The sequence below is a fragment of the Panthera leo genome (assembly GCF_018350215.1).
Source record: "Panthera leo isolate Ple1 chromosome Y unlocalized genomic scaffold, P.leo_Ple1_pat1.1 chrY_random_Un_scaffold_84, whole genome shotgun sequence".
Lineage (NCBI taxonomy): Eukaryota > Metazoa > Chordata > Mammalia > Carnivora > Felidae > Panthera > Panthera leo.
Window position 1 is genome coordinate 3940 of NW_024962238.1, and position 13309 is coordinate 17248.

Below are 13309 nucleotides of genomic sequence, written 5' to 3' on the forward strand. Positions count from 1 at the left end.
TGACTAAACAAAAGACATAAAGCTTTGGTGGGATTATGGAAAAAGAACTCTGTTACACTGTTTCTGGGATTGCATATTAATACATACATTAGTGTAAACAGTATGAAGTGTCTTAAATTTTAAAAAAATACACATTAAATGAAATCAAGCAATGATGTTTCTGTGTATATATAAAAATACATTTTTAACAATATGTTGAAGAGCTAATTTCACTCCCATGTTCATTGCAGCATTCTCTATAATAAGCAAGATTTGAAAGCAATATAAATGTGCAGGCAAGGGTCTAAGATGGTGGTGGAGTAGGGGACTCTTAGCTCATCCCATCCCTTGAACACACCTGCATAATTATAAAATAATCCTAACTAGCATACAAATCAAACTGAGGACTGGCAGCACAAACTTACAACTAAAGGGGGAGAAAAAGTCAAATCAAAGATTGTAAGCATTGTTGATACATGGTTTGGGAGAGAAATGGATTACAGTTAATTAAGAGGGTAGTAAACTGTGGCTGTGGAGAAAGACAAGCGCCAGAGGAACACACAGGGGAATGAACAAGAAAAACATTTCACCGGATACATTGCCTAATAAAATGATAGGGGCTGATTTTTTTTAAGTCTTGCAACCATCAGGGTGTAAGAACTAGAGTTTTTAAGTTCAGCAGGCTTCACAGGGATACAGCCCTGAAGTCAATGCTCTAGTCCTACAGAGAACCCAGGTAAAGGACACTACAGCAGATGGCATGGAAATGGAGATCTGAAGAATGTTTGGCGCATATATGAGGGAGATTATTTGCTCTTCCTGGAGTATATCCCTGAGAGGAAGAGTTCAAGTAGATGCCTGTGTAGACAAAGGAGCTGGCCTGCACCATTTTCTCTCCTATCCATCAGCATAAACACAGAGCCACCTGGGGAAAGTAGCTCAGCACCAACACTTAGTGCCTAACTTGCTTGCACCAAAATACACACCACTGAACTCTAGTGTGAAAGTCGTTTTCAGTCAAGATTCCTGCAATGTAGTTTTACGGGATCTTACCCCTAGAATACCAGCCTAGCACCCTGCCCATGCCACACAGCTAAAGCCTGAGTTTTGAAAGCCATCAGGGTTGGCTGGAATACAGCCTGGAGAGCACTGTGCTGTGCCTGGAGAGGACAGCCAAGCGCCATTAAATGGACAATATAGAAATAGCAGTCTGAATAACACCTGGAAAAAATAGGAGGGTGAGTATTCCCTCTACTCAGAGTGCTTCTCGAAAGGCAGCATGAAAGGAGGTACCATCATGGGGAAAGGGGTGTTGACTGGTGCCATTTTCCATCATCAAACCTCAAAATACACACATAAAACCCTGCAGTAAGCAGCACAATGCCAACACTAACTGCCTAGTCCACTTACATCAGGAGCCACAACCCTGAGCTCTGGTGATACTGCCCTTTTTGGTCAAGTTTGTCTCAGTCCCATTGTGGTGGGCATATCCACAGCACATCTCCTAACCAGAGAATTCTACAGGGATTCAGTTGTTGTAGAAGTAGTATCAGATCTCATTTAACAAGCAAGGCAGAACATACCTAGTTCTGGCCAGAACTATCTGGTCAAGAACCATACACTGTCAACTGCAGGCAAGGAGAGCTTCTTCAGAAGACAAGCCAAGGGATAGAGAACCCAAGAGCAGAGCATACACAGAACATACCAGAGACACCTTGTATGCACCAGGCCATGATCACTATAAGAGTTATTTAAGAAGCCAGAACTCTCAGGAGCAGGAAAATAAAGGGCTTTTCTAACACCCAAAGGAAGACAAAGACTTAGACAAAATGCTAAGATGGCATTCATCCATCCCAAATTAAAGAAAAAGATAGTCATCACCAGAAATCTAAGCAAGACAGGTATAAATAACATGCATGATGGATAATTTAAAGCAACAATCATAATAATACTCACTGGGATTCAGAAAAAAATGGGGAAGGCTGCAGCAAGGCCTTTACTCCAGAGATGAAGAGTTAATAACAATCAGTGGGAAGTGAAAAATACAATAACTTAAACTGGAAATAAACTTGATGCAAGGAACACAAACTGGAAGAAAAAAGGAAGAGATAAGTATTATAGATGCAATATATGGAAAATAATCTGAGAAAAATAGAGAAAGAAGAGTTATAGAACACAAAATAGACTTAGGTAAATCAGTAATGCCATCAAATTAAAAAAAAAAATTTGTATTATAGGAATTCCAGAAGAGAGAGAACAGGGACTGAATTTCAAGATACAACAGCTGAAATTTTTCCTAATTTGGGGAAGGAAACAGACATCTAGAATCCAGGAGGCACAGACAATTCCCATTAAAAGCAATAAAAGCATGCTGACACTAAGACATTTTGAAACTAAATTTGCAGAATATATCCCTAAATAAAACCTCTCAACAGCACCAAAATAAAGAATATCAATATTTTTCAAGGGAAGATGCATAAGGCTAGCTACAGATGTCTAAGCATAAAACTGGAATGCCAGAAGACAGTGGCGTGACATATTCAAAGTGATGGATGAAGGGAGAGGTGCTGAATGGGAAATACCACAGCCACAAAGACTCTATCCAATAAGGATATACTGCTGAGTAGACTAAGAAATAAAAGACTTTCCCAAACAAACTAAAATAAGAATTTCATGACCACTAAACCAGTCATGCAAAAGTATTAAAGGGGAAGGGGAATCCAAGAGGAAAGGAAAGATGAAAAGTGACAAAACAAGAAAAGAACAGATTAAAACTCCAGAAACATTGATAAAATAAATAATAGAATGGCAATACATACATATCTATCCATAATCACTCTGACTGTAAATGGACTAAATGCACCATATCAAAAGATGCAGGGTGTCAGAATTGATGTAAAACCGGGACCAATCTATATGTTGTCTATAATAGACTAATTTTAGACCTAAAGTCACCTTAATATTGAAAGTAAGGGGATGGAGAACAATTTATCATGCAAATGGAAACCAAAAATAATCCAGAGGAGCAATCCTTATATAAAACAAACTAGACTGTAACAAGACATGAATAGTAAAACAGATTATCCAACAAAAATATCTAGTAACCTTAAAACTTATGTCCCCAACTTGAGAGGACCAAATATATTGCATAAGTTAATAACAAACATAAACAAATTGATGGCAATAAAATAACAGTGGTGAACTTTAACATTGCACTTACACAATGGACAGATCACCTAGGCAGAAAATTAGCAAGGAAACAATGGCTTTGAACTACATGATGGACAAGATGGACTTAACAACATATATTCAGAACATTGCATCCTAGAGCAGCAGAATACACATTCTTTTCAAGTGCACATGACACATTCTCCAAAATAGTTCACAAACTAGCTCACAAATCTTTCCTCAGTAAGTCCAAAAATATTGACATCATGCATGCACATTTTCTGACCATAACACACCATGAAACTTGACATATACCACAAGACAAAAGTTGGAAAGGCAAAAAATGAATTGAGGGTATATTACATGCTACTTAGTTAATAGTTCAACCAAATATTAAAGAATAAATTTTTAAAATCCATGGAACAAAGTGAAAATAAATACACTAACACTCTAAAACACTTGGGACAGAGCAAGGACAAATTCTGAAAGGGAAGTATATAGCAGTAAAGGCCTACCTTAAGAAGCATGAAAAATCTCAATATAAACGAACAAAATTTACCATTCAATAAAGATAGAAAAAAAGAACAACAATGAAGTCCAGAGCCTGCAAATGGAAGGGAATAATAAAAATTAGAGCAAACAGAAATGATGTGTAAAGTAAACAAACAAACAAAAACAAAATAGAACATATCAATGAAACAAGGACCTGGTTCTTTGTAAAAATTAACAGATTTGAAAAAAAAAATCCTAGGGATGCTTATCAAAAAGATAAAGGTCACATATAAAACCACAAATGATAGAGGAGAAATAAGGAACACCATAGAAATACAATTATAAGAGAATATTATTAAAAAAATATATGCCAACAAATTGAACAACCAAGAAGTAACAGACAAATTCCTAGAAACTTGTAAAATACCAAAATACTGAAACAGGAAGAAATATAAACTTTAATGATTGAGAACTAGCAAATATATTAAGTAAGGAAATAAAAAGTACCTGAAAACATTATTGGCGGTTCCTCAAAAAATTCAAAATAGAACTACCTTACGAACCAGCAATTGCACTACTAGGTATTTATTCGAAGAATACAAAAATGTTGATATGAAGGGGCACATGGACCCCAATGATATAATGCACTTCTTCATCGCTTGTTATAGACCTGGTTTAATATCTAGTTTCTTATGTTTTGGATTTTAGCCTTTTGGACACGTATCAGCCCCTAATCTCATTGTGTTGATTTTCACTTCCTTGAAGATGAGTGAGTTTGAACATCTTCTCATGTGTCCGTTGGCCATCTGCGTGTGCCTCTGTGCTTCCTGGATTTTGATGTCTGTGTCTTTCCCCAGTCTAGCAAAGTTTTCTACTATGATTAGCTCACATAACCCTTCTACCCCTATTTCTTTCTTCCTCTTCTGGGACCCCTATGATTCTGATGTTTTTCCTTTTTATGAGTCACGGATTTCTCTAATTCTTAAATCATGCTCTTTCAACTTAATCTCCCTCGATTTTTCTGCTTTGTTTTTCTCCATAAGTTTGTCCTCTATATAGCTGATTCTCTGTTCTGCCTCATCCATCCTTGATGCTGCTGCATCCATCTGTGATTGAAGCTCAGTTATAGCATTTTTAATTTCATTCTGGCTATTTTTTACTTCTTTTATCTCTGCAGAAAGGGATTCTAGTCTACTTTCGACTCCAGCTACTATTCTTGTTATCATGATTCTAAATTCTGGCTGAGACATATTGCTTGTATCTGTGTTGGTTAAATCCCTGGCTGTCGTTTCTTCATGCTCTTTCTTTTGGGGTGAATACCTTCGTTTCCTCATTTTGAAGGGAGAAAAGGAATTAATTGGGTACAAAAATTGAAATTAAAAAAACTAAAATTAAAAAATAGTAAAATTAAAAACACATACATACACACAAAAAATCGAATAAATGATGCTCGATTCTAGGCGTGTTTTGTCTGGGTGCTGAAAGTGGTTTGACAGATTAAAGGGAAAAAAGTGAGAGGGGGTAGAAAAAAAAGAAAAAGGAAATCATTTGAGAATTTGAAAAAATGAATACACTGAAGTAGACTAAAATTAGATGATGGGATAAAATAGAATTTGAAAAAATTTACACAAAAGTAAAGAATATAGTAGAAAAAATTTGAAGAAAAAATACTTTTAAAAGAAATTGAAAGTAAAAATGAAGTCTTTATCTTTCTGCATTCAAGAAATAGAAAATAAATGAAAAAGAGAAAAAAGAAAAATAAAAGAAAAAGAAAATGTTAAAAAATTAAAAAAAGTGAATACACTGAAGTAGACTAAAATAAAATGATGGAAGTGAAACAGAATTTGAAAAAATTTACACAAAAGTAAAAAGTGTAGTAAAAAAATTAAAGAAAATATTTTTTAATAGAAGTTGAAAATAAAAATAAATTTTTCTCTTTCTGTATTCAAGAAAAAGAAGTGAAAAAGAGAAAAGAAAGAAAATTGAATAGATGGGCCTGCTAACAGATTGAAATATAACTGACATTACTTTATTTTCCCCTAGAAGTCAGACTTATGAAGTGCTTTATAGTCCATAAACTAAGCGGGCGGTGAGACTTTTGTTCCTGAAAAGTGAGGTTGGCCCTTGGGTGGGCCCCAGTGTAATGTCTCCTTTCTCCACTAGATGGTGCTGCTACCATTCTGGGGTGGAGTGTTTTGGTACCCTTAGGTGCATATGTGCATGCGCAGGAGAGGTGAAAATGGCATCACCCAGCTACCCAGTCTCTAGTATCTGAACTCAGTTCTCCCCAATCAGCAATAGTGAACCTGTCCTCTGTATTCAGCTTTAGATAACTCTCATTCTAAACAAATGTCCTATTTATATTCATGGAAATATAAAATTGAAGAGTGGGGCAAAAAACCACTGTGGCTTACATAGGGACTCACTTAAAAATGCTGAAAATCACAAAACAGATTTGGACCAGAAGGTTAAATTTTCACCCAACATAAATTTGCTTCCTGTAACTGTCTCCCTCATCCTACATTCTTCAGATCTTGTCTCTGACCTTTCAGAAGACTGTGTGACTCTTTGGACCTTGGCCTCAAATCCCTCTTCCACAATATGGCTATTTTATCACACAATCCTCTGGATCTGTCAAGAAACCCATTGATCACTGAGCTGCCTCTGTTCATTGCCCTTTCATGACAAGAAATACAAAAACCACCCCAACTCAATCCGCAGGTTGTATGCCTTCCAATGCAGGACATGCAGTTACTTATGTAAAGGCTGAAAGTAAGAAAATAATGTTAGCAGAGCCTGTGAAAACACAAGGTACACTTCCTTTCACTTCACCTACTTCTCAGGGTTCTGTAATCACACTCCATCATCTCCAATCCTTCCCAGGTAGAGTCCCTTTTAAATGCATCTACTCTCACCACAGACATGTTGTCTGGACAGCTTCAAATATTAGACATTACAATATTATTTTATTCCCATATAGAAGATCTTACCAAATGTAGAAAAGGGCTAGAAAGATTAGTGGCCATTCATAATCCTATTCATAGGGAATTTAACTGGTTTGTAAAAGATGTTCTTTTCATCCATGATTACTGCAATTATTTTCCAAGTTATGTAGCCTCTTTGGAAAGTCACTTACTTGGGAAACTGTTGGCCAGACACCCTCCCAGGGCCTCTTGAAAATGACCAGGAAACAGCTCAGTTGGAGGTTTATATCAAAGTCTGGGAGAAACAGTTGTAGAAGCTTTATTCCCAAAGGTAACCTGTTCTAAGAGAACATAAACCATTCAGAAATAAGGGTAGCATCCCAAAGTTTTTCTACAATAGTTTATACAGGCTTTCCAAAGACACACTGCATTAAACCCCAAGCAAGGCTCATGAGCATTGAAATGTTTTCCTTTATGCATTAGCTAGAAATCTTTCCCCTTACATGAAGGAACAAATCCAAAACAGTGTAGGTGAGGTGGCAAAAAACTCTCAACATTATATCCACTATTACCCAATTCTTTGAAAACAGCTAATGGGAAAGGGTGAAACAGGAAGCAAGGAGAGAGACACGCGGATAAAAGAAATAAAAATAAATAAAAAGCAAAAATCCTTGCCTTCCAAATTGTTTTTTAAGCAGAAAAATTACTCTGAAATGTAATTTATGAAATTAACTCAGAAATTACTCTGAAAATGAGTCAGAGCCCACTAACCAACTACTGAACCCACCCTGTCTCAGGATGTTTGTAAACCCTATAAAAGACTGAACATTGGAAACACAGTTGCTTCCCACTTAAAAAAATAAGAAAAAGAAAAGGTAAATAACAAGGACCCATTGCCTAGCACATATAGCAAATTCAATTCTCACATTCTAGGAGATCATTTCCCAAGAAGACAAGCTGAGAGAATCAGCTGGTCTTTGCCGTTCTCTCAAAAATTATCATTACACTCAAGGGATAAAGAACTGGTTGCTTTTCTTCCTAGTTTTACTGAGAAATAATTGATATATATCACTGCATAAGTTTAAGGCACACACGATGATCTGGTTAACATACATTGCGAAAGGATGACAGTAAGCTTAACAATATCCATCTTCTCATACAGATATAATAAAAAGAAAACAAACAAAAAATAATAATTATCTTTTTGATGAGAATTCCTAGGATCTAGTTTCTTAACAACTTTCCTGTATGTAGTATATCAGTTTTAGTTCGAGTCACTGTGTCATGCTGTATACCCCTATTACTTATTTATCTTATAACTGAAGGGTTGTACTTTCTGACTACTTCCCTTCCCTTTCATTTGGGCCTCTGGTAACCACAAATCTGGTCTCTTTTTCTATTAGGTTGTAATTTTTGTTGGTGTTTGTTTTTCAGATTTCTCATATAAGTGAAATCAAACAGTATTTCTCTTTCTCTGTCTGACTTCACATAATGTCCATGTCCATCCATATTGTCCGAAATGCTATGATTTTTTTGTTTGTTATGACTCAGTAACATGCATTGCGGTTTTTTGTGTGCGTGGGTGTGTATCACTGCTTTATCCACCTATCCATTGATGGACACATAGATTGTTTCTATGTCTTTAATATAATAATTAATGCTGTATGAATCTAGGAGTGTACATATAATTTTGAGTTAGTGTTTTTGTTTCCTTTAGATAAGTACCCAGAAGTTGATTGCTGGATCATGTGGAAGTTCCAATTTTAACTTTTTGAGAAACCTCCATAATGTTGGCCACAGTGTAAGTTCACCATCTTACATTTCCACCAGCACATAGGGAGAAACTGGATTTCTTAACTGGTGAAACTTTCTCTATCACCCACTTGGAGTATTTATCTCCCACCCATCAACCCTAATGGCTGACTTAAACTGATGAGAGTCTTTCTGGGAAACCCAATTTTTGACCCACATCTCAGACCACTGTGATATCTGTAGGCCCTTTTCATAACCACCATCCCTTTCTAGTATCCCAATTCCTCACCAGTAAATCTCTCATGGAGGGAGGTGTGTTATCTACAATGTAATGCCACCATACAGTGTAATAGTAAGGGTGATTTTACTCCTCTTCTCTCAGACCAAACTAAAGATTGTTACTTTCCCTAATGGGGACCAATCTTGATTTAGAATCCTCTGAGGAGTACCCAGAAAAAAAAAGATTTCCCAATTAATCTTTGCAAATGTGGTTGGGTTACTGCTAAATGCAAAACCTGTACACTATTTCATTGAAAGGGAATAAAACTTTCCCATCAGTGTCCCCAAAGCCTCTGTCATGATATGTAGAGTGAGTAAGTGAACCTATAGTAGACTCTGCCTGCAATCCAGTATTCCTACATTTACCTCCTTAGCCTAAAATATTACAAACTTACCAATGAAAAAGGAAGGAAAGTTTGATTCAAGAGGGAACCAAGCCTGCTCATTTATACAAGTTCTCTCAATTTCTCTTTGCATTTATATATAAAGGAAGACAATTGTGAGTCCCTCTCAATATTTTGGCAAGTTCTTTATACTGATTTTGACTCTGTAACCTTTACCCAAGACTTCACTCTCATTCAGTATGTTGTTGACATTTTCCTCTCTAAGTAAGTAACTCACTTATATAAAAATGTATACCCCAAAATTTAAAACAGGTACTCAAACAAATACTTGTACACAAATGTTCTTACCAGAAGAATTCACAAGCCAAAAGTGTGAAATGGCCTTATAATTAATCATCTGACAAATAGATGAACAAAACGAATTATGTGCATACAATGGAACATTTTTCAGTCATAAAAAGGAGTGAAGCTCAAATACATGGTACAAGGTAGATGAACCTTGAAAACAATACACCAAGTAAATGAGGCCAAAAATAACAATACTTCTTGAATGATTCCATGTATACAAAATATCCAGATAGGTAAACTCATAGAGACAGAAAATTGGTTAGTTATTGCCAGGTCCTAGAGGAAAGTAGAGCTACAGAATGACTGCATAACAAGATATCCTTAAACGGGTGGAAAAGTATGTGAAAATACTGTGAAAAGACTAAATGCCACAAAATGTATATAATAAAATGGTGACTTTATGTGAATTTCACTTCACTAAAAAAATAAATAACTGAGTATCTATGTTCTTATAAGATAAAAGAAGTTCAGTAAGAGTATTGCCAAAGACAAGTTAATTATGAAGACATACCAGTCATAAATGCTGTTGCACCTAATGTTGAAGTTTTGAAATATATAAAGTAAGTGACAGATTATATAAGAAAAATAGATACATTCAGTAGATTTTAGTACTGTTATCCCAACAAAAGTTAGGCCAAATATACACACATAGAAAAGTAAATATTGGGGATGCCTTGGTGGCTCAGTTGTTAAGCATCTGATTCTTGATTTAGGCTTAAGTCATAATCTCACAGTTGGTGGGATTGAGTGCAGAACCTGATTTGGAGACTGTCTCCTTCTCTCTTTGCTCTCCCCTGCTTGTGTGTCATAGACTCTAAGTCTAAAGTACTCTCTGAGCCAGCAAGAGAGTGGGACACAGTATTAAAGTGAGGTGTGTGTGTGTGTGTGTGTGTGTGTGTGTGTGTGTGTGTGTGTATACAGGTTTTGTTCACATATCTCTTTCTAGGCCAGGCCTCCTATCTAAATTCTTTCAGGCAGTTAAGGAAGATGTAAAAATTGGTAAAAAGCTTTGCCTAACTTGGCTTTAACTGGCTTTAGCTCAAAATAATTCATTGTCAGATTAGCATATTTTGGGATGAAATAGTCTACTCTCTTTAAACACACAAAGGTATTTATAACCACACATCATTGAGAGAAACGCATATGAAAATCATGATGGGATACCACTCACATATATTAGATGTGTGTAATGAAAAAAAAATAGGGATTAACAATTGTTGGGAAGGCATCAAGGAATTGGAAACTTGTGTATTGCTATTGGGAATATAAAACAGTACGGCTGTTATGGAAAATAGTACGTGGTTCTACAAAATGTTAACTATATAACCCAGCAATACCACTTCCGGTATCCTCAAAAGAACTAAAAACAGAGACCAACCAGAAATTTCTATAACAACATTTATAGCAGCATTATTCCTAATAGTCAAAATGTGGAAATGACCCAAATGCCCTTGAACTGATAAAATGAATAAATTGTTTGGCCATCAAAAGAAAGGAAATCCTGCCATATCCTGTAAGATTGGTGAACCTCAGAAATATTTTGTAAGTAAAATAAGCCACATATAAAAAGTCAAATATATGATTCCGTATCTACAAGAAAATTTCCCGTCCCTTCTATGTTCCTTGGCTGGTCTAACAATTAAGTTGATACAGACAAATTAAGATACAGGAGAAGAAAAATTAATTTTATACATATGGGGGCCCAAAAGATATGAGACTTAAGAGGTAGCTGGGAAATTGAAGCTTATATAACATCCGGAGCTAAGTATAAGTGTAGGTATGGAGATGCAATGGAGACGAAGGACATTAACAGAAAGGCAGCAATGTTTGGGCAATGAGAGCTTCCCTGTTATACAATGGAAGTTTCTTAGGTATCTCTGGCAATACCTCTATTCCTGATACAGGTTCTCTGTCCAACGTGTAAATTTAGGTGGTAGAAGTGAAGGTAAGGAGCTTTTCCTGAATATGCTGGGTTTTTACTGCCTTTAGCTCCAAATAATTCTTATGCCAAAGAGACATATTCTGGAGTGGCAAAATCCACTCTCCTTCAGTACCTAGAATAGAGAAATTCATAGTGACAGAAAATACAATACATGGGCTAAGAGTTAGAGGTAACTTGGAGTTACTGTTTAATTGATACAGAATTTCTGTTCAGAATTATGAAAGAGTTTTAGAAATGGATGGTAGTGAAGGTTGCACAACATTGTGAATGTTCTTAATGCTCCTGAACTGTACACTTAAAATGGATGTGGTAAGCATTCTGTTATGTGCATTTTACGAAATGTAAAATAAGACAACACAGAAGTGGAGGGAAACAATATTGACACAGAAACTTTATGTAAGATATTCTACTGAACAAGAACTCTACTATTCTACTAATCTACTGAAAAAAAGAAAACCTCACCAAAGACCAGTCTGGGAACACATGAAAGAATAAAATATAAGTCTAGTGAAAAACGAAAGTTCTGAAAAGGTAAGGAGTATGGGAGAAATTAGTCCTGCTACTTCTGAAACATAATTCAAAACCTGTATAATTAAACACCTGGTTCTTACACATTCAGAGACAGAAAGGAAAAATAAATCAAATGACATGAATGCTTTCCAGTGGAACAGAATTAAGTGTCCAAAAATCACACATGTACATGTGTAAATTTAATCCACTACAAAGGTGGTATTTTGACCAACTGGGCATAAAAAATGGACATTTCAGTAAATAGTACTGAGATTAAAGGACAGTTATTTGAAAGCAAATGATAAACCATAATACATACACTTCACATACAAGGCACTTAACTTTACTCACCATATAGAAAACTCTCGTAGAGGCCAATGGCAGAGGACTCCCGAGATGGGCTACTTTGGCACAAAGATTATTTCTAATTAAAAGCAGTCAAAACCAAATAGACTCAGCAAAAGTTTTTTTTTTTTTTAATGTTTGTTTACTTTTGAGAGAGAGAGAGAGAGAGAGAGAGAGAGAGAGAGAGAGAGGCACGAGCTCATGAGGGATACAGGGAGACACAGAATCCAAAGCAGGCTCCAGGCTCTGAGCTGTCAATGCAGACCTTGACGTGGGGTTCAGACTCACAACTGTGAGATCATGACCTGAGCTGAAGTCCGTCGCTTAACCAACTGAGCCACCCAGGCGTCCCAACTCAGCAAAAGTTTTTGACCCTCTTGTCTCCCTCAGCTGACTCAACACAACTTAGATGGAGCAGCTGCTCCTAGAAGGAGCAATCTGCATAGATAACTACATTATGATAAGAACAAGGGGTGGAAGACAGAGATTGAAGGAGGGGAAAACAAGGAGGAATTCAGCAAAGCCTTTTTGTTAAAATTCCTATGCCCCATTGTCTGTATGAGGCCCTGCAAACAGTTGCTTAACACATATCTACTCTTTATCTTTTTTCCTGTGATTTGCACACCTTCCCTTTGAAAGCCCAGACTCCTACCTGCTTCTCCTTAGTGCAGAATGATGTATGTCACATATATCCAGTCTTTCAATTTTGTGTTGGTGTGGAGTCCCCATGTATATGAAATTGAATTTGATGTTTTTTCCTGTTACTCTCCTCGTATCAATCTGATTCACAGTCCAGCTAGAAGGATCTTGAAGGGGACATGGAATTCCTTCCTCCCCAACAATGTTATGGAAGTTCACTCAAACAGAAAAGAAAAGGGAAAAAAAAAAACCCACCCTAGAGGAGCTAAGACGGAGGTGTGGTAGGAGGACCCTAGGCTTGCTTTGTCCCTCGAACACAGCTAGATAACCATCAAATCATTCTGAGTACCCACGAAAATGACCTGAGGACTGACAGAAACAAACTCCACAAGTAGAGAGAGACAAGAGGCCACACGAAGAAAGGTAAGAAGTGCAGAGACATGGTTCGGGAGGAAAACAGACTGCAGGTGCTGCAGAGTGCAGAGAACCCTAGTCACAAAGAAGGGTGAGAAAGAGGCACACTCAGGGGAAGACACAGGAACATTTCCCCAAAGGCACTCACTCCACAACGAGAGGGGGTGAATTTT

At 36.6% G+C, this 13309-nt stretch overlaps 1 protein-coding gene across 2 annotated transcripts in view; it reads right to left on the minus strand.

The window, feature by feature from the left end:
* Positions 1-214: 214 nt before the first annotated feature.
* Positions 215-13309, minus strand: part of LOC122212874 (gamma-taxilin-like) — a 40628-nt gene continuing 27533 nt past the window's right edge. The window contains exons 4-5 of one of the 2 annotated variants that reach the window (XM_042926851.1): positions 6776-6904; positions 215-2067 (exon numbers count right to left, since the gene is read on the minus strand). In XM_042926851.1, the coding sequence (XP_042782785.1) occupies positions 2032-2067; positions 6776-6904 (165 nt within the window). In that variant the 3' untranslated portion in view covers positions 215-2031. Of the gene's footprint in view, positions 2068-5655; positions 6905-13309 lie in introns of those variants that run through there. The other variant, XM_042926850.1, reaches the window with a different exon arrangement.